The 22796-nt window shown below is 45.3% G+C and overlaps 1 protein-coding gene across 4 annotated transcripts in view; it reads left to right on the forward strand.

Moving 5' to 3' along the window:
• Positions 1–22796, forward strand: part of LOC139048771 (zinc finger protein 239-like) — a 96481-nt gene that overhangs the window by 3529 nt on the left and 70156 nt on the right. For all 4 annotated transcript variants that reach the window (XM_070523362.1, XM_070523363.1, XM_070523360.1 and 1 more), the window contains exon 2: positions 7120–7326. In XM_070523362.1, coding sequence (XP_070379463.1) covers positions 7134–7326 — 193 coding nt within the window. In that variant the 5' untranslated portion in view covers positions 7120–7133. The remainder of the gene's footprint in view (positions 1–7119; positions 7327–22796) is intronic.

The raw sequence follows: 22796 nt of genomic DNA on the forward strand, positions 1-22796 counted from the left end.
TTATCAGATGACTGTAGGTTATGCGGGTGTCACGGGATGGTTGTACTATTGTGCTCAACAATCGTCACTTGCATGGCTGCATTTCTTTCCCTTGCTCTCTGTTTAATTCTGCTGACCACTCCAGCTGAAGCATCAGCACTTTGCATTTATTGCACTCGGATAGTGACAGTATGTTTCCATCACTTAGAGATTGTTAGCAGCTATGTGTGAGCTGTGCTATTCCATGTGTCACATGGTGAGCAAGCAGGTCTCGTAAGTCTCTCGCGATGCCTTTCCTCTCTACCATGCTCCTGCCATGTACATGCACACTCTCACCAACTGCCTCACGTGGCTTGTAAAAAAGCAGCAGCAACAGAAGAAAAGTGGAAGGGAGTGACAAAGAAAGCTTTGCTTTAGAAAACTATATATAATGACATGCTGTGAGCGCATGTTAGATACAACAATCAAAGTTGTGTCTTCTGGTTGGTGTTTTAAAAGTAGACTGGGCTTGACATTTGCATTGCTAAGTCCCCTTAAAGCGTACAATGCAGAGGCAAGGCAGAAAGGTTACCTATGCAAGCTAGTTTCTGCCGCTATTTCTGTGCAGTGCATCTCATGTGCGCCAATTCCAAAAGCCACGGTGAGCAGCATAAGTTGGTGCATAATGCCACAAGTGGCGCCAGCTGCATTGCATCGCGTTGCTGATGATGGCGCTTCATACGCGTCCGAAGAGCGAGCGAGAATGAAAGGAAAGACACCATAACTCCGAAAAATCAAATGGTGACTGCACAACTGACCGAGAAGGTGCTTCTAATGGTCTATGGGGTGAACGCGTGGCAGAAGGAGAACGAGAACAGAAAGGACCGATGCATTGACGAATGAATGGAAAAGAAGCATGCCACCACTTCTTTGAAGGAGCTTGAGCTTAAAGAAACAGTATTGGTCGATGCTAAGATGCAGGCGTCCCTCAGCCAAACCAAAATAAATTCTTTAAAGCAGTGAAACGCAACACTGAGGCGTTGTGCATAGGCTGAGGGTATGTCGGGACAGTTGAGGTTGACTTTCCAGCTGCTGAGAGAATCTCACTTGTGACAAAGTTCGGGTCTCATACCAATGAGCTTTTTTTTATTATTATTATTATTCAGATACCCAAAGGCCCTTATGGGCATTACATAGGGGGGGGGGGGTAACAACAGGATATTTCAAACACAATTAGGGGGGGGGGAAGGCAATATAGAACAACATGGTAAAGATCACCGAATACAAGAAAATATAAAAAGAAAAAAAGGAGAGAATTGCATACACGATGAAAAAAAAACAACACCACCACTCCGTACAAAGCATGTAGATACACTTACAATGCGTCAAAGGCATAAAATTCTGCTTTTACCCAACATGCGTAAAACTGCACTTCAAATTACTTACAAATGAGTCGTGATCACGTATAGAAGCAATTTATTTTGGCAGCTTATTCCAGTGATGAATAGCTAGAAAGAGCGGTGATTGTCGCAGGAGATTCGTACGCGCAAACATGGGACGCACTTTGAAGGGATGGTCGAGGCGGGGGAAAATTTTTTGTGGTGGTTTGATATGGGATGCTGTAAAGGATGAGGGGGTATGATACAATCTGTGGAAGTGGGAAAGTAGTGCTAACAGTCGTCGTGTTTCTAAAGACGGTAATTGGAGGGACTCTTGCTATCAGTTGTTATAAATGGCTCATATTTAAAAATATTTCCTTCTGTATACCGCTTCCTTTTATTTGTATTAGGATATGTTCGACTTGATTTGCAATAGGTCTGTTTTTTTTTTTTTAAGCTCTTTTATTCGTGGTGCATTTTACTAACCTCTCTTTTGTTTTCTTTTTGAATAATATACAGTACTCCTTACTATTGAAGCTGGATAATGTTTTTATTTTTTAGCATTCTTCCTAGAGAGTGACAGCATTATGTGAAGTGGTGTTAGCCTGTCTGGACATAAAACAAAGTTCTGTGTGACTGAGGGCATTTTGCAAAAGCATTCGGGGAAAACCTGGAAAGCTCAGGGAATTTGGAAATGTCAATTTCGTAGACACTCTGTAGAAGTGAAATGCGAAGCGTCACAGTGGTGCTCCCCTTTCTACAATCTCTCTCTTGGTGAGCACAGAAACAGAAATTCGCCATTTAAGCAGGCTCAAAGCAGCGGACAGCCCAATTAGTCAATGATAGTGCCACAGAGCACAACACTGTGTTGCTTGAGACGAAGCTGCACATTTTGGAAGGTTAAAAGAGGTATGAGCTCATGCATTTCGTGATATTGGTGACTCTGAAAACTGAGAGTGCCATGATCATGAAGGCTGGACCCAGTGGCCATGCTGTGGGGATTTGGGGAACCCGATGCGCCATTGTGCGTGTGCATTCACTTGTTCTGCCGTCCCTACGCCTACTCCTTCCTTGCTCCGAACCAGTTGTCAGCGGTGGCACTCCACTCGCGATGGTTCGCGATGAGGCCGGGGCTAAGACATTATGAGGGGCCCCTGGTGGCTACTCTCGTGGCGGTAGTACTTGGGACTGCGCCGGGCACGTACATGTTCTCTCTCGTCCGCCAACACCTTTGTGACTAGGACTGAGCTCACGCACGGTGCCTTTGACGGTGTGGGGAGCGCGTACCTTGTTTTGATCCTGTCGAGATCCTAACCTGAAGAACAGGTGCCTAGTGCTCGCGGGAGATCGTACCACGCCGAGCTTCTCTTATTGGAGAGACCCAAGGCGAATGAGATTGCCGAGCTCTCGCAAGTTGGCCCATTAGTTATCGCGAGAGTAAGTAGCATACCTGCGGGGCTTTTCCTAGCGGCATGTCCCAGCTTGAGCCTGTGCTCTTGCAGCGACAAGCTATAGATGCCCTTGACTGTATTTTTTGCCCGTGGTGCGGGACCCCTTCTGTTCCCTGCCGCTCCAGGACCAGGCGTTTGCGCAGTTTCGGGTGCCGCCGGATACAATAAATGGTATCGGTTAACTCGGGGCAATACTGTGTTCTTGCGTGCATCGCTCGGTAGCCCCTTGTGGCCCGAGTTTGCCCGCAGTGGCGCGAGAGACTGACAGCTGATGCGGCCTTGTGGCTCACTAAGCTTGAACCCGCGGTGGTCGATACTCCGGTGAGGCCCGAAGACCCCACAATTCCTATAGATGAAAAAAGGGATAGGGACCCTTTTTCATCATAAGCTACTGTTCTAAAGAGGCGGGCTGTGTGTGTCAAAGGGAAACCCCCATGTTAGTGCTATCAGCATGGTGGAAGCCACTGACGTCACTGTTTCTAGCCTCTATATTGCTTCTGATGATGAAACAGGTAGGGCTTCAATGGAGGAGTTTCCGAGTGCAGATAGGGCTGCCTTGTTCTGCAAAGAGGTCTCCTACGAGGCGAGCATTGTCGCTACAAACAGTGGCATTGTGCAACGACAGTAGGCAATATTCTTGTAGCACTTCTCGTAATCATCATCATAGATGTAGAGCAGATATAGCATATTTTACACTATTAATAACGCATATCTTTAGGCCGCTATACAGCCATGTCACCAATACCATTTTGGTTGACCGCACCACCGACTTCATCACACTATTTCTTGGCACTCTTCTGCCATCATTGGCCTCTGCGCCACAAAACTCCATAGGTCATCATAAGTTCTATTCAGGGGTGATAACCTTGAGTGATCGTTTCCGGTAGGGCATAATCTTTGAGACATTTCGTGTGTCTCTACATTGGATGTGTCAAAGTAGACAAACAAAAGCCTTTTTGACATAGTGCCAGAAATGCTGTCAGCAGGAAGCTGCTGCATTTGTCATGGAGAGGAACGTGACACGGCAGCCATAGTGCGAATGCGGTAGCAGGCCATGCAGGAATGATATGTCACCAGAGTGAAGCAGGCAAACTTATTGCGGCTGGAGTCAGGCCTGTTTGTATGTGAGTTTACACGCTCTTTGTACCAAGCCACGGCTTGTCTAGAAAGTAGAGCCTACTACCCCAGTGCTGCTGAGCATTAGCTACTTGTCGTCTTACTGCAGATGGTGGTAGTTGTCTGATCAGTCAATGAGTCCGGTATTTTCAGTGTCCCAGCAGCAGCCGGTGAAGTTGGATATGTCATGCCGGAGATGCTAAGATCAAAAATTTTGCCCTGCTCTTCAAAAGTGACCCGTAGCTGCACGACAATTGGTTGCCGTAGCGCAAGCACAGAAGTGCGCAGCCAGCGAGTGCTTTGTTGTTTATTGAAGGCACAAACTCAACATGCTTGCATCAGTGAACTCAAACTGTATGTAGGTCAGCATGCTGCTGGTCAGCCACTCGACTGTGTGATGCACCATTTTAGTGGCTCCGGTGTACGATAGGACAAGTTTTATTCCCATGCCAGTCTCGCTAGACTGTAGAGTTTACAATTTTTTGTAATGTAGGTTAACTGCACCACCTGTGGATTGCCTCTGCATTTAGCTGGACTATATCCGCACCTTTTGCTTAGCCACCTCAATGCACTCTTCCTTGAGTGGAGACGGAAGGTATCGAAGCTCTGCTTGTTGAACGTAGACAACAAGATTAAAAAAAATGGCTCGACTTGGAGGTTGCTTCACATTAAAAGAACATCACAGGTGTACAATGGTGTTCGCACAGGGCATGTAGCAGCTAACAAAGTATACTGTGTGTCTAGCAGACATACAGGACCTGTTTGCTGATACGCGGGAATGGCATAAAAGCAAGAAAAGCAGAGCACCCGGGTGCTGGTTCTCGGCAGTCTTCATAGTATGCCATTTCTGGTGTATGGTTATTGCAGCATTATTTCAGTTTTGGTATGAAAACGTTGATTTTTTTCAAGCGTCTTCTTAAGTGCCCACATGCATTTCAAGCACAAAATTTTCCACAGGGATTACTGCTGGTTCTATCCATTGTCTGTTGTCGCCAAACTTTGTGTAGTGAGATTGTATGTGCGGCACGAATTGTTTACTGCTTTCTGGAAGGCATGAAGCCACTGGTGATTATGCTAGAACCTTTGACAATCTATCAGTGTCCTTGCGGCCACTATCATTGTTTTGAGTCTTATTTGTTTTGCAGGGCACAGGTTTGGGCCCAATGCGTCGTGCCACCATGGTAGTTCATTGTCACTCAACGTGACAGTATTACAGTATTAATAAAAGGGTACCAGTCATCATAATAAAACTTAATAGGAGGTATAGATTTCACTTAGTACAATCATGCTCTCCAACCTCTAGTCATTATGATGAAGTAAAACAGTCTTATGAGGTTGTTCGTATTATCAATGCAAACTCAGTGTACTATAGTCATGGGTGACATTAATGTGAAAGGGGGGGGAAAATTGGGCAAGTGAACAGGCGACTGGGGCAACTACGGCACCAACTCTACAAACAGCAGACGAGAGATGCTGGTAGAGCTTATGAAAAGTAATCACCTCCAAATTATAAATACCTTCTTCTGGAAGCGCAGTAAGAGGAAGTGAACCTGGAAAAGCCCTGATTGGGAAAGAAGAAAGGAAATACATTTCATACTCTGGGTGTGCCCTAGCATTGTTCAGGGTGCAGAAGTGTTAGGTAGGTTTAAGTGATACAGTGGTCACAGGTTAGTAAGGTCTAGGATTGTTCTCAATTTGAAAAGAGAAAGACCAAATTAAAAGGAAACAGGCCAACCTAGACAAAGTCAGTATCAAAGTAGATGAACTCAAGCTGGTGCTCTAACAAATGTGCACTTTAAAACAGAAAGGTGAAGCTAACACAATGAAGGAAACCATAACTAGGCTGATTTCAGAAGCAGCAATTGAAGTTGGAAGTAAGGCATAAAGGCAACAAGTAGGTAAGCTCTCCCAAATAACAAATAAACTAATAAAGAAACGACAAGTCATAAAAGTGCCGATATAGCAGCCATTATCAAACCATGACTGGGAGCTTACCCCTGTTGTTGAAAAGTACAGTGATTGCATTCTACCTGTACTAACATATGAAGCAGAAACTTGGAGATTAACAAAGAAGCTTGAGAACAAGTGATCGACTGCAAAATGAGTGATGGAACGAAAAAGGTTAGGTGTAACTTGAGGAAGACGGTGTGGATCTGAAAGCAAACAACAGTATCCGACATTCTAGTTGGCAATCAAAGGGAAGAATGGAGCAGGCCATGTAATGCATGGGCAGATGGTCTATCGGAGTTACAGAATGGCTGCTAAGGAAAGAAAAGCATGTGAGGATGGCAGAAAGCTAGGTGGGCTGATGAAATCAAGAAATTTGCAGCCACAAGTTAGAATCGGCTAACGCAAGACAGGGTTCAAATGGAGATCACTGGGAGAGGCCGCGCAGGGTCATTGAAGAGCAGCAACTATCCAGTGACCCAACTTGGTGTCAAAGAAGTTTGTCGAAGGGTGGCAGAGATGCAGTGTTACACGCTCAGTGACCCAAGTTGGTTTGACTGTCGGTTTTGAACCCAATTCCCTCAGCACAGCAGCCAGATGCTCTACCCATTTGACCATAGACTACCTAGTGACCCAAGTTAGCAGGATAGAGGTTAGGTGCAGACATACATATACATACATATACATACATATATACATATATAGTACACAGATACAGGCCTGCCACTAGCTGGGTGAAGTTTTTAAGAAAGCTATTGCACTAAAATGAACTCTGGCAAACAATGTAATATGTAGGGTCTGTCACCGGTCTGTCAAGGCTACTGAATGCATAACAATCGAACTGACTTGCATTAGTCGATAGCAGGAAACTAGATGAAATAGAAAATTTACATGCATAGGATGGTGTCTGCTGGCACAGGACATGGGGGGATTGGGAATCCTTCACTGGGCATTAAATAGGCTGATGGCAGTGACCTTAGAATCTCGCAATCTGTTTGCATTAGTTGAACTACACCAATAGCTTTAAAATGTATGTGATGAAAAAGTGTCTGAGATACGTACTGCTGCTGCAAACCTTGCACAGAAAAAGGTTCCCCTGCTTTCGAGTATTCAGTGTAGCCCTTTAGGAATTATACTGAATTGAAAGGGATATCTTGTGTTCCATGGCTATGCATTGTAATCCACCTTTGCTTCTTTTTCATTTGTGTATTTACCTCTGCTTTTTGATGTTGTAGCAGCACTGTGATCACTCCACTTATACTCTGCAGGCCTCACAAATGCGATGAGCCTAGCTGAAAGTATCACTGCCAAAACGGCATGCCACGCCCCATCCAAGGTCTTCAATCAGGTCGAGGTTGGCACGCAGTGCAGCTTACCTCTGGCTGACAAGTCTGTCGGGTGCTGCTTCAAAGCTGGGATCGAGTCTAGGAGCGTGCAGACTACGGAGGCTGTGGATCAGTTACACTTCACCTCAGGTGGGCAGTGACCGGCACTTCTCTTACTTTTGCTTGATTGCGCTAGTTTGTGGTAAAGGGCAAAGTCTTTCTAGCTTGGTATGACTTGCTCATGTGTGTATGACGTTCTGCCGCTGAGGACAAAGTAGCAAGTTTGTGATCCTTGCCTGCATAATTGGGGGAAAATGCAATAATACTGTTCTACTGAGCACATTTAAGCACTTTAGATGGTATAGCTTAATCCAAAGCACTCTTCCCCTGATGTCTGTAGTAGCCCTTACATTGCTTTACGATAATGTTACACCCAGTGAGTCTCATAGTGTCTCATAGTGAGGCCTAAATCTAAGTCTAAGAATGTGAATATAGATCAGTGCAGAATGTAAGCCGACACCTACCGTATGTTTGATGTGAATAAAATTGAAACAAGAAATTTTAAATACACTAACTATAAGACATACTTTATTTTATATATCAATATACTCATTGATTGAGAGGGGTGAAAACTGCAATAAACTGTCACTCTTGTTTTGGCACAGCTTTGGGTCACAACATACCATAGCACATGACTAAGCAGGGATAGGCATACACAACACTGTCATCAGGCAATGAGCAGCACGTAGTAAGCAGCTGAGGTGCATGCCAGCAATCCCTTCATTTGACTTGTAGGCATCTTTAAGTGACTACTGGCGATACGCTCGTTTTGATGCTCTCCTATCGATAGCAGCTTCAGGATTTTTGTTCAGTGTTTGCAGACTGCTGTGGCCGACAGGACCTCTATTGTACCGCCAGTTATTGAATAGTTATTCTTCCGCTGCACTCTTGTTACAGTGTGCTACAAGCTCGTCTACCTTTGCTGGTGCGAAAAGTGAAGCCTTTTTCCTTTGAGAAATGAGACACTAGTGAGCAGTTAAAAAGCCTTTGCAATGAATTGAATCTGCTGTCATCGGCAGAAGTCATGCACAGTGCTCATAAAAAAATTCCACTGCAATGTGTTCAAGCTCACTGTCAACGGGGTAGCAATTGCACAACAAAGCTTCCAGTGAAAATCAAAAGTTGCACTGCCACAATCCTGCTGTATGTTTCCACCCATTTTATCACATTGTTTTCAAATGCATTTATAAAGGCAAGCCCTGACATGCTATTTACACCCCGAGCAGTAGGTGTTAATGCTTGTTTGCTCAAAGTTTGCACAGTTTGTGTGTTCACCTCAGTAACGGCCAAAACGATGATGCTTTCTCCCTTTTGACAAGTACAAACAAGAAAACTTTACTTTGGTTCACGGTATACATGGAAAACGCAGGAAGATAGTGCCAAAGGCATTTTGCAACATCTGACCAAGGCCCAACCTCTCCTTGGTAATTCAGGCACATGCGGTTGCAGCATAAGATTTGCAAAATGGTCTACGAAATGTTTACTGGCACTAAGTGGAATTTGAATATGTTCTTTTCACAGCATAATAATGATACAATCGCCAACCGATTTTTTGGACACCTGATTTTCTGGGCCTGCCCGAATATTTGGATTCTGTCATGGTACTGCCACGCACTCCACAGGGTCATTGTATAACAGTGACCAAAATTTTGCATGCTTCAAAGTTCTCCTTTTATTTCTCGACTTTTTTTCGCACGATCGCAAGTCAAAAGCTATCAAAAATGCAAACATCACCATCATTTTGCTTTCCTGCAGCCTCAAATCACCTTTGCACACATTTCGAATGTCAGTTCAGAGCTTCCATTTCCGGCACAGCCTCAATAGCAGGCAGCACTTTCTGCGCTTTTCCGCGAGCCTTTCCACTGTCGTTACTGTTGGCACTTGTCAGTCGCATATGGTTGGTGGTGCTGTTCATATCGCCTCTCATGCGCATTGTGGTTTGCTTCAGCTGCATACCGCGACGCTAGGCTTACCTGCTTCAACAACCGATAGTCTTGAGTGGCTTCATCGTCGGCTGTTAAAAATGGCACTGACACTGCCTTCGTCGTCTGCCGCCAATTCGACAAAGGCTTCGAAGTGTGGAAATTATAGCAGGCTGATGATGAAAAAGAAGGCCACCATTATCAGGCTGATGGAAAGTGGCCGGTCGCAAAAGAATTAGAAATCTCGAAGCAGACACTGTCAGACTACATAAACAATGAGGTGAAGATCATGGAAGCCGCTGAGAAATCTGCTGGATCCCAACAGAAAAATTTCAGCCAAGGTGACCGCTTAAAACTTGGGGAAGCTATTCTGATGTGGCTGACAGCCATGATCGCTGTGCAAGTGTAGATGTCCTGAGATATTTGAAATTTAAAGGCAGAAACCCTGGCGCTTCAGGTGAACATTGAGGGTTATAAATTTAGTGATGGCTGGGTCCGAAATGTTAAGAAGAAAAGCAATTTAAGCTTTAAGTAGTGTGGTGAAAGTTCCGCTGTGGGAGAGTAAGCTGTTGAAAGTTATTGTTATGTTTGGCTACAGTCATTGCTCCAGCAGTTTGTGTCTGAAGACACATTTAGGTGCGAATAAGTTGCTACCTGAAGAAACCCTTGCATTTACTGGGGACCATTGCCACGGTGGCAAGCACAGCAGACATTGGCTGACCATCATCTACAGCAACATTCTGGGATCTGAAAAGCTTCCGATGCTTGTTATCAGTAAATCAAGGAATCCGAGATGTGCGTCTTTAAGTGCTTTTCGAAGCCAACAAGAAGGTGCAGATAATGCAACATCTTTTCAAGATACGCATTCGGAAGCTGGAGAGAAATTTAGAACATCAAGGACACATAGTTTGGATGCTAGTTGACAACTGCATGGAAACTGACCCTGTCAACCCTTAACCCCCGAACTCTGTGGAGTGAGGCTAGCTGAGTGAGGAACTATCAGACATTGTTTGGGATATCATTGGCCTTAGCGAGATTAAAAGAACTGGTGAGGCTTATACAGTGCCAACTAACGACCATGCCCTCTGCTATAAAGGTCTCCCAGATAGCAAGCAATAATGGGGTAGGATTCCCAATCCATAAGAACATAGCGGGCAACCCTGACAAATTCTGCAGCATTAATGAGAGGGTAGCAGTAGTCGTAATCACACTTAATAAGAGGTACAGATTAAAGATAGTTCAAGCCTATGCTCCAACATCCAGTCACGATCATGATGAAATAGATTAGTTTTATGAAGATGTTGAATTAGTGATGAGAAAAGTGCAAACTCAGTATACTGTAGCAACGGGCGACTTCAGTGCAAAAGTGGGGGAAAAGCAGGCTGGGGAACAAGCAATTGGCAACTATGGCGTCGATTCTAGGAATGCTAGAGGAGAGATGTTGATAGAATTCACAGAAAGAAGTAAGCTTCAAATAATGAATACCTCTTTCGGGAAGCGTGGCAACTGAAAGTGGACCTAGAAAAGCGCTAATTGTGAAACAAGAAATGAAATGGATTTCATACTTTCTGCCGATCCCAGCATAGTGCAGGATGTTGAAGTGATAGGTAGGGTAAAGTGCAGTGATCATATATTAGTGAGGGCTGGGATTCACCTCAACTTGAAGTGAGAAAGAGTAAAATTGGTCAAGAAGAAACAGGTCAACCTAGAGGCAGTAAGGGTAAAAGCAGACAAATTCAGGCTGGTACTTGCCAACAAATATGCAGCCTTAGAACAGAGAGATGAGGATGACATAGAGGTAATGAATGAAACCGTAACTAGACTGGTTTCAGAGGCAGGAATTGAAGTGGGAGGCAAGGCACCAAGGCAACCAGTAGGCAAGCCCTCCCAAGTAACAAAGGGCCTAATAAAGAGACGACAAAGAATGAAAGTGTCCAACTCAAGAGATAAGATAAAATACACGGAAATGTCAGAACTGATCAACAAGGTGAAAATAAGTGATATTCGAAACTATAACATGAAAAAGACTGAAGAAGCAGTAAAATATGGACGTAGCCTGAAGTCAGTGAGAAGGAAACTTGGCATAGGACAAACCAAGATGTATGCACTGAAAGATAAGCAAGGTAATATCATCAGCAATCTTGAAGGTGTAGTAAAATAAGCGGATGAATTCTATAGTGACCTGTACAGTACCTAGAGGAGCCACGATCCCTCCATTCAAAGCAATAATGGCCTTGCAAGACAACGAAACGGGGAAAAGCGGCAGGAAAGATGGAATAACAGTCGATTTAATCAAAGATGGATGAAAGAATGATGATGATGATAATGGTTGAAAAACTGCCTGCTCTCTAGACGAAGTGTCTGTCGACTTCGTGGGTCTCAGAAAACTGGAAGAATGCAAACATTATACTAATCCACAAAAAGGGAGACGTTAAAGAATTGAAAATTATAGGCCCATTAGCTTACTTCCAGTATTATGTAAAATATTCACCAAGATAATCTCCAATAGAATAAAGGCAACGCTGAACTTCAGTCAACCAAAGGAACAGGCAGGTTTCACGACGAGATACTCTATAATGGACTCTACAAATGGGTATAGCCGATATTCTAATTGACATTAACAGAAAAAAATGGAGCTAAACAGGCCATGTAATGCACAGGTTAGACAACCGTTGGACCATTAAGGTTACGTTATGAATACCAAGAGAAGGGAAACACAGTTGAGGACGACAGAAGACTAGTTGGAGCAATGAAATTCGGAAATTTGCGGGCGCTTGTTGGAATCGATTGACGCAAGATAGGGCTAAGTGGAGATCACAGGGAGAGGCCTTTGTCCTGCAGTGGATGCAAAATAGGCTGATGATGATGATGGTGGTGGACAACTGCATTGTACATGTCAAGAACCTCAAAGGTATGCAAGGGGAATTCTTGCTGCCAAACGCAATTTCACTCCTACAGCCAATAGACCAAGCGATGATCCGGACTTTCAAGCAGCTCCTTCGGTCACGTTTGCATAGTCACATGGTGCTGTGTGTGGACAGTGACAAGAGCTGCAATGTTGACTTGATCTGTGCAGTCGGCATGGTATTGAAATCGGGGAGGCTGTCAACGAGAGCACAATCCGGAATTGCTTATGCCACGCGGGTTTCATGATCCAACATTAATTCCATCATCATGCAATGATTGGAAGTCTAATAGCCTGATCAGTCCCCTTCATCTGCTGAAGTCATCGAGCATTTGCATACGTAAATGATGCTGGAGCAGTTCAGTGCTGGCAACGAGATCTAGTTCCTTGCTGAACACACTGATGAAGAAATTCAGGTGCTGTAAGAAGATGAATCGGACTCTGGCTGCGAGGAGCCAGTGACTGAGCTGTCAACTAATTTTGTACGAATGTTAGCTTGTATGGTGCTTTCGGCTGTTTACAGTGAGAACATCACTTTCGTCGTCATGCAAGCTGATCTGTTGGTATGACAACGTAGCATCTCGCAGAAACATATTGTCGAGTTTAAGCTTTTCCTTAAATAAATTGAAATTTTCTAAATGTGAATTTTTTTCGGAATGCCCGATTTTCCGGATGCAATCTCAAATTGGTCGGCGAGTGTAAACAAGTACAAAAATAAAATGTAACTAAGCTGCAATACATTTCAGCAGCGAAAATTTTTACAGTAGAATTTAGATTACTTTAGATGACTTCCTCTTCTATTAATTTGAAGTGTGGAAAGCACCACCTTGCACAGCACTGCGACAGGTGTGATGCATCTCACAGTGTATTCTTGAATTCTACTGGTGCACTAGGGCTTCGTGGACCCGATAAATGCCTTTGTGATCTCCTATTTAAGAACCACTGCTGTAGGTAAAAGAGTCGTTAGTGCTACCATAGTGATAATATAGGTAGGCCGCACAGGTCTCAACGAGCTAGGAAGGTTGGGCGTGGCAACGTGCCCTAAATTGTGAGTGTGTGTGCTCTTGGTGTCGGCTGCTTTGTTCCAACTAAGCAAACAGTGCTTGGTTATCATCATTATCTTAAGTTGCCTGTGTGGAAAGTCTAAGATGTTTGGAATATCTCAGTACTTTTGGCTTCCAGTCACCATTTGGTCTTATTTTTTTTTGCATTTTCAAGCATGCATGATGTGATCATGATCTGTACGTACATCCTGAGCGTGCCATGCTTCCGAGGCAATGCGAGTGAGACGCTTCAAAGTGCTTAAAAGTTCGCCTCAAAGTTGTACGGAGGCCGATGACTCCGTATAACGACGACTCCGATGTCGTATCACGCCGAGCCACACTTATCGGAGAGGCCCAAGCCGAAGGAGATTGCCGAGCTCTCCCGAGTTGGCCCATCGGAAATCGTGAGAGCAAGAAGCGTAGCCGCCGGGACGTTTCCTAATGGCATGTCCAAGCTTGAGCATGTGCTCTCGCAGCGACATGCTATAGGTGCTGTGACTGTATTTTTCGCCCTTGGTGTGGGACCCCTTTGGTTGCCCACCGCCCCGGGACCGGACGTCTGTGCAGTGTCGGGTGCTGCCGGATACAATAAACGGTATCGGTTAATTCGGGGCAAGTCTATGTTCTTGCGTGCGTCGTTTAGTAGCCCCTTTTCGCCTGAGCTCGCGCGCAGTGGCACTAGAGGCTGAGAGCTGACGCGGTCCTGTGGCTTGCTAAGCTCGAACCCGCGGTGTTCGGTACTCCTGTGAGGCCCGAAAACCTAACACTGCGGCCCAATGCCAATTTAAAGGCTCATTAAGCCTTTGTCTGTGCTTAGCTAGTTAGCACACCTTTGTGAATCAGGCTCACTGCGTTATGTTTGCTAGGCCTCAAAGTTATGTGGAGGCTGATGACTGTAACCCAGCAATGCTGCCGGCTGAAGTGGCTGCACTTTTTGACAGTGCGTCAGAGGACGAGGCCTTCAGTGGCTTTCTGGGTAGGTGCAATAAATGTTGGTTTCGTGCACAAGTTTTACTCTGCCAGAATTTGCAGCTTGTAATAATTTTCTTGCAGGAAATTTAGCACCCCAAATTGTGTAAGTATGACATTTCACGATGTGTGTACAAGCATGAGTAACCAAGCTTTCTCAAGTCAATTGAGGTGTTCCCTATGCACAGGTGCACCTTATATACAGCTTCAGTATTTCGCTTATTCATACTTTCAAGGCCTGTAGGCAATACAGAATGGGGTGGTGACAAAAAAAGAAAAGAAGCACGGACAATTATATGAAGGAAATATGTTTAAGGGACACTAAAGGTAAATACTAAGTTGACATGGACTGTTTAAATACCAGTCTAGAAACCTCACACACAGCCGAGCACTTTCTTAAAAGCCACAAAGTAAGTGTGAAAGCTGCATTTGCATTTCGCATGCAGTGCAAGCAGTTTCTTGCAAGTCTCACAAAAAGATTCTGGAGAAGAGCCTTCTGCGATATCCTATTGTAAGAGGCCTCTCTTCACTAGACCCCAGGCAGATGTCATCGAAGCCAGATGAGTGCCTGGAAGGCTTAAAGAAAGTTCTGGATGCACTCATTTCAGCAGAGAGAATCCATGAGCATTCAAGGGATACTGAGCTTGCACAGTTCATTGAGCTGCTACAGGAGCGCAAACATGAGTTGCAGCTATTTGAAAGGAGCTCGCATACACTTGACAAGTTTTTCTGTGAACTTTTAAAGGTTGGCTCAGCATATGCTGAGCTTTGGAGGGTTGTAAAACTGCTGCTTACACTTAGTCATGTCCAAGCAAGTGTAGAGAGAGGATTCAGGTTTCAGTAGAGGGCATGAAAGAAGTGTCTCACATTTCACAGCGCATTATCTGTGATGCTGTACACATAGCAGGTGGCATTTTCAATGTACCCATCACAAAGGAATTGAGAGCATCTGTGGCTTCTGCAAGTAACCAATACCATGCCTTTTTGGAAAGACAGAAAAAGCAGGAGGATGAAGATGCAAAACAGAGGAAGAAATGCTGCATTGATGAAGAGATTGAAGCTCTCAGAAGGAAGAAAAAGAAACTAGAAGCTGCTGTTGCAGAATTGACAGCTTCAGCAGACTCATATGCAGAAAAACCAGAGGCAACCAGTGACCTGACTTGAATCATGAAGTCAAACAGCCTAAGGAAGACTGCCAAGAGCAAGCAGCAGCAGATCTTGGACATTGACGTAAATATTGTCACACACTAACACAAGAGTAAGTAACAGTACAAGCAGCCAGAGATGAAAAATGCCAGGCACTAAGCGACGGTTCTCCAGCTGGCGCGGGATCTTTTGCTTCGTTGTCTTCTTCGCCGTTTTTCAGGGCACGTAATGCGGAATGTTCGCTGGCTCTAAACACCAGGTGGCATTATTCCCCCTCCCAATGACGCATCTACTCGATGCTCAAACACAAGACGTACATGAAAAGTACGCACATTAGTTAAGACAAAAAAGGGAGGGGGGGGGAACGCGCTAGCACACATACGGGCATGCACACGAGCCAAAAAAAAAGGGGGGGGGGGTTCTGTATCGGGAATCAAAAAATAAAAAAACGCTTCGCAGTTCTTTGGAGGACGACGCGACAACAGCAAAAAAACAAAAGTTTGTTTTACCAGTACACTTAACATCACCGTGCAAAATACGGCTTGAGGCGGACGACATGTACAGTCTCTGCAAGGGGTAAACGGCGCTTGGGTGATGGTAGGTCTCCTTCTGGAACCACTTCATAGTTCACGTTGCTTACATGCCTTAGTACTGTGTATGGTCCGAAGTACTTGCTCAGGAGTTTCTTGCTGAGGCCTCGCCATCTAATGGGGGTCCAAACCCAAACTTGGTCACCAGGCTCAAAGGTAACTTGTCGATGGTGAAGGTTGTACCTTATGGCATCTGTACACTGCTGCTGTCTTAAGTGGACACGGGCCAGTTGACGTGCTTCCTTGGCGTGCCGAATGTACTGCTCGACGTTGGGAGTTAACTGGTCGAGCTGATCACTGTCTTCATACAGAATCATGGCATAAAACCAATCATAGTTTGAACATCTCGACCATAAACGAGGCGAAACAGCGTGAATTGTGTAGTTTCCTGCGTGGCAGTGTTGTACGCAAACGTTATGTACGACAGGATTTCGTCCCACGATTTGTGCTGCACATCCACGTACATAGAGATCATGTCTGCCAGTGTTTTGTTTAGTCTTTCTGTCAAGCCATTAGTCCGAGGGTGGTATGCTGTGGCCTTTTGATGACTCGTGTAACTCAGCTTGAAGATGTCGTCCAGAAGTTTCGCCGTAAATGCCGACCCTCGGTCAGTGATGATGAATGACGGTGAGTCATGCCAAGGCACAATGTGATACATAAAAAACTGGGCAATTTCACATGCTGTCCTGCGTGGTAGTGCCTTCGTCTCAGCGTAACGCGTCAAGTAATCAATTGCGACAATGATCCACTTATTGCCGGAGGAAGACAAGGGAAATGGTTCAAGAAAGTCCATTCCAACTTGATCAAACGGCGTGCGCGGAGGGTCGATGGCTTGTAGAAGGCCTGCAGGCTTGAAGGGTGGTGACTTGCGGCACTGGCATTCACGGCATCCTTTCACGTAGTGTTTGACGCAAGCAGTCAGTCTAGGCCAGTAGTAAAATTGTCGTACCCTGTCCAGGGTCCTCGAGTAGCCCAAGTGACCAGATGTCGGCTCATCGTGGCAGGCTAATAGGATGTCATCGCGAAGGGCTTGAGGCACTACTAGAAGATGTGCTTTGTCGCCGGCACCTGTGTTTCTTTTGGATAAGATGCCCTCTCGTAGGCGAAATGACGACAACCATCGCGATATAGGGCAAGGAATGGACGCGATGCCACCTTCTAAGTGATTGATGATGGGCCTTAACTGAGCATTCAATCGCTGTTTAGCGAGCAGATCCGGCCCACTGAAGGCTCCCAGGAAGGCGTTGTCGTCTTCCTCATCAGGATTCTGAGATTGAACGAGTGCTCCTGATAGTGCGTCAGCATATTCATGTTTTATTTATTTATTTATTTATTTATTTATTTATTTATTTATTTATTTATTTATTTATTTATTACAGAACCCACAGCGCCAGTGTGGCATTACAGTGGGGGGGGGGGGGTCATATAGTATATACAACGAACAGTACAAGTCATTTCATAATAAATGCTAAATAATTTACAGCACAACATATACATCCCGAGAAACACAACTTCAGTCAATAACAGAATATATCTTAATGAAGAAAAAGAAAGATACATCTTCAGACAGCATTGGTCCTTAGAGCACAACTTCATTCATCAAAAGAACATGTTGTGACAAGGAAGACTGCCTGACTTGTATACGATGATGTTAAATTCATGAAGTTGCCGACTCCAACGTGCCTTTCGTCCAGATGGGTCTCGGAGGTTGGTCAAGCAACACAAATTGTGATGATCGGTCACAACTTTAAATGGCCACCCATAGAAATACGGCCTCAACTTTGTAGTAGCCCAAATAACCGCGAGGCACTCCTTCTCCCTGGTGGAAAAATTGAACTCAGCGCGGTGACACAGTGCGGCTCGCGTAGACGATAACTCGTTCAGTCCCGTCTTGCCATTGCACCAGGATAACTCAGAGACCGATATTGCTGGCGTGAGTGTGTACTTCTGTCAATATCCTCATCAAAATGACCGAGCACGGGAGGAGAAGACAATCGACGTTGTAGCTCCGCAAAGGCGGTCTGTTCTTCATTAGTCCAGAGGTATGGCGCGTCATCACGCGTAAGGTGAAATAGCTGCTCTCCAATCTTTGAAACATTTTCAATGAAGCGTCAATTATATGCACACAAGCCCCAAAATCTCCTGACAATTTTCTTGTCGGTTGGAGCGGGAAAAGCAGCTACGGCAGCTGTCTTCTCGGGATTGGACCGAGCACTTGCTGCGGTCACGACGTCACCAAGGAACTTCAGCTCCTCGTAACCGAAATTGTATTTCTCTAGCTTGAGTGTAAGGTCAGCCGATCGAATGGCTTTGAGTACATTCCGAAGGCGTTGAAGGTACTCGTCAAAAGTTTCCGAAAAGACAACGACATTATCGAGAGAGACGAGGCAGCTTTTACATTTCAGGTCAGCGAGAACGGTATCCATCATTCACTGGGATGTGGCCTGAGCGGAACAGGGGCTGAAAGGGAGTACTCTAAATTCTTGAAGGCTGTACGGAGTCACAAAAGCAGTTTTCTCGCGATCCCGCTCATCTACTTCAATTAGCCAGTAGCCACTTTTCAGATCGATAGAGGAGAAATACTTTGCGCACCTTAGCCTGTCCAGAGAAACGTCAACACGAGGCAGCGGGTACACGTCTTTGTGACAGTGTTTAGCTTCAGATAGACAGCACAAAACCGAAGCGTACCATCTTTTTTTTTTAACAAGAACAACTGGCGATGACCAGGGACTGCATGAAGGCTGTATTACCTTGTCTTGAAGCATTTCCTTCACCTGCATTTGAATCACTTGTCTTCCGGTCAGCGAAAAACGCTAAGGCTGTTGCCTTGTGGGGGGCACGTCGTCATAGGTGATGATACGGTGTTTCGTAATTGATGTTTGACTAATCTTCGACGACTGTGCGAAGCAAGAGTGGAACTCAAGCAACAGGTCGCGCAGGGGTTGTTTGTTCTCTTCAGGAAGCGTTGGACTAATGTCGACGTTGCGTAGAAGTGCTTCAGCAGTGCCGGTTGCCCCTGAAACAAGGCATTCAGTGGCATCGGCGATCGGGTTGCCGTAGGCAATGACTGGGGAAATGGTGCTGGTGCTCGTAGCTGAAGCTCGGGACAAGAACCTCACAGTGGCCATCATGGCGATCAATAAGGCTTCTCGCTACGCAAACACCTTGAGAAAGCGGGAGAGAGCGATTCCTTTCTGCGACCGCTGCACCGTGTAAGAGTCTGTCACATGCCACTTGAACCATGACACTTGCACGTGGTGGTAACGTGACAGCGTCGTCGATGACACGAAGAGATGCTCGAGGGGGAATGGTGTTGGTCGTCGCTGCGGCGCTCTTTGTCGAGAAAGTGACGAGGCGTTGTCAAATGTCGATGATAGCTCAGTGCTCCCTGAGAAAGTCCATGCCGATGATTAGGTCTCGAGAACACTGAGGGAGAATGCTCAAGCTGGCAACAAACGTAGAGCCGCGAATCTGTATTCTTGCCGTGTACATGCCGAGTGGGGTGATGATGTACGATGACGAACTGGCGTTTGATTCCAAGGCGTCGTCACTTTCTTCAGAAGGGTGGCCAGTTATTCGCTGATTATAGAATAATCTGCTCCAGTGTCCACTAAAGCAGTCAATTCGCGACCGTCGAGCAGTACAGGAATGTCCAAGGAAATTCTTTTTCTGTAATCAGCAGGTACTGTCGTCGTTCATGTATCATTGGTCCACGTACACGTCAGTAGGGGTCGTTGAGCACGTCCAGACTGAGCGGCCTCGCCCCTGAAGGCTGCTGTGGTTAGTTTTTCCGGTGCGGGCAGGGTGACGGACCCCGCACCATGCTCGAACACGTACGGCGAGTCGGAGGAAACTGCCGCGGTGAAGGGGAGCGTGACTGGTGTCGAGTTGATGAGGATCCGCACTGCTGGGCAACGTATTCTTCAATTTCAGGAGGACGCTGGCCGAACCTAGGTCGCGGCGAGTTTGCTGAAAATCCGCGTAGTCCGAGCTCTCTGTAGGAGCACTGTCGGTAGACGTGTCCAGCTCCGCTACAGTGAAAGCAAAGGGGATGGCGATCAGGTGCCTGCCTCACGTCTGATTTCCTTGGGGCCTGTCGGTGGTCCTGGTTATACGAGACCGCTTGGACGGGCTGTAGCATGGCCGGGCACACGGTGCGAAGCGGAGAGGGAGGTGGGGCAGGTTGCCTCAAAGCTTGCCCATACGACATACGGGAGCTGTCAGTTCTTAGCGGTCGAGCTTCTGTGTTGAAAGGTGGTTCTCTTAGCGCTTGCTGGACTTCGTCACGGAGAACGCTGGACAAGGAGTTGAGCATCGGCAGTGAGGGTACTGACAGCTTCTGGAGTTCTTCGCGGATTACAGAACGAATGAGCTCTTGAAAGAAATCGACGTGGCCCCCAAGGGCTCTAAAGAACTCTGTAGGTGAGGCACCGTTCACTTGGCGTTCGTATGATGGTGCTCGCTGCCGAAGCGTCTGTTCCACAGTTGGATTCTAGTTGACATCATGAAGGACAGGAGTCAAACCCACTACATTTGGTTTTAAATAAGGTGAAGTTAATTAATCCACGGATAATTAAGAAAGATAAAGCATTCGAACCGGCAATCTTTGTTGGGAGAAAATAGGAAGTAACAATGCATTAGAATAAAAATGTCAAGTAGTGCAATGTCTCATGAGCCGGCAGGCTTCTGCCTTCATCCTCTTTAGTGTATGCTAAAGTTAGTGTCAACTTTTCACAGAGTGGACTTCCCTCTGCAAATGTTCCTTGTTACTTGTAGCCATAAACGTTAAATTGACACTGCTGATTACCTTATTTTCCATTACACAACGTAGCTGTGATTAAATGCACTATAGATTGGGGAGTACCACGGAACGACTGCTCTTGGCTGAATTCAGAGCTAGCCTTGAACCCTAGCCTCAAACAGAGCATACTCCCACAAGGTGCAGTTAAAACGCAGGCGAGGGCATAGGCGAGGAATGCATGGAGAAAAACATTTCGCCAAAGGGAGTATAAGGCTTTCGCATTCAGACATGTAAGCAGGCTTACGTTCCTCTGCAGAATTGCAACTTCTATTTATTCAGCTTTGCCAGAATAAAGCTGTGTTACGCAGTGAAGAATGTATGAAGCATTGCACCAAAGCATGTTAAAATTGAATGTGGCCACTTTCATGAAACGTCATATGTGTCCCTTCGTTATACAGTGCACAATCCATCCCCGGTCAAGGTACAAGCACTGAGATGTCTTATAACTGTACTGGCAGCCATTCAGAGCTGTTCTTGATGATGCTGTGGCAATTTTTGGCCTTCCTGACTGTTACATTTTCCCAGTTGTTACATTACTTTATTTTGTGGTCTCTTGCAAAACGCAACAGTGCGGTTCTACTGTATTACAGGAAAGTACAACAACTAGCCATTTCAGTATATCTCATGGAGGCAATGGAACTCCAACTAGGATTTTAAGTGTGTCTGTAGTAAGCTGCATGGCATTCTGGTACGTCAGGGAAATGATTGCCAACCTGTGAACATTGAATGCATAAAGATTCTGCTGTCATGACAAGAGTGGGTCAGCCAAAGATGAAAGCAAACATCTTATTAAAGGGACTGATAACCTATATTTATGCTACTCGTCTTCTTTTTCGCAATGAAAATCTTGCTACTCATAGTGTGAAATACTGCAGTGGTGACAAGAAAAATGTTGTGGAGCATTTTGTATCGGGATTCTTCTATCTGAAATTGTGACTGTGTTTCAATTCTTATCTTAGAAACATTAAGAGGTAAGCGTGATAGCAATTGGATGGGGGCTTTGCTAGTAAGCATATGATGTCTGGCCCTAACCATAGCAAATTTTTCTTTTATTGAGGTGATGTTCGTGTGGGTCATAATTTCTGAACTACTGCATTACTTCCACAATAACTGCTACATCCTGTTGTTTCCTGTCCAACTGCTTTGGTCATATACAAGTCAAGCCAAGTCTCATGCGAGACAAATTTTTTGTGCCAGCAAATCGTAACAAGTCTTGCAAGTGCAAAATGTGGGCTTTGGGCCTCGAGGGCTCATTGAGGATGAGAGAGCGAGCTGGGTCAAAGCATTCTTAAACTTTTCTCGAAAGGGTGCAGAAATCCGTGAAAGTCAACACTCCTCACTTTGTAATATTTTAGCTTTCTGAAAAAATACTTTATATAGGTGGACTTCACAAACAAGGTCATGAAGCATTCAAATGCAAAAATATTGTGTCATGGTAGTGACGCTCAAGAAAAACAGCAGCAAAACTGTCGATAGCTTGACTAACTTTTTATTGAGCGAACCTGTTCCCACAAAAGCAAGTTACACTCAAAGCACAATGATAGCGGCAAACTTAGCGATCGTCAAAAATCTGAACTCTGCTGGTCAAGTGCATTGCCTCTTACACATAATTCATCGAAGTTTCTAGAGTAATCACTGGTGCCTGCGTTGCTAGTTTCCACAATTTTGTTGAAGTATGCGATCATCGTGTTTTTGCTGACATGCTTGAACTCCTGGCTGAGTTCGGTAAGCATTGCTTTCACTTTATCTCTATGTAGTCGGTGATCCCTCTTGCGATGAAGATTTCACGATAGAGCAGGAGACGTTGACCACCCTTGATGACGGCATCTGCGTCTGCAGGTGTTTTGGTGCCAACAGAAATGACAATGCTGGAGCAATGTGGGATGCACACTTGACCTTCGAGCACAGTCAGGGCGTGGTAACTACGAAAGTTCTCCGGCAGTATTGCTTGATTTTTGGACGGCGTTATTGACTGACTTCAGCTCGATTATTGCGCTATGTTGGTTCTGGAAGTCCATGCCGAGAATGACGTCTCATGAACACTGTTGGAGGACAATGAAGGTGGCAGGGTAAGTCTAGCCATGAACTGTAATACTTGCTGTGCAAATTCCACTCAACATTATTAGGTGTCACGCAGCAGTCCGAATTTTAAAGCCTTCCCATGCAGTCCTAACTCTCTTCAAC

Source organism: Dermacentor albipictus, chromosome 8 (genome assembly GCF_038994185.2).
Source record: "Dermacentor albipictus isolate Rhodes 1998 colony chromosome 8, USDA_Dalb.pri_finalv2, whole genome shotgun sequence".
NCBI lineage: Eukaryota > Metazoa > Arthropoda > Arachnida > Ixodida > Ixodidae > Dermacentor > Dermacentor albipictus.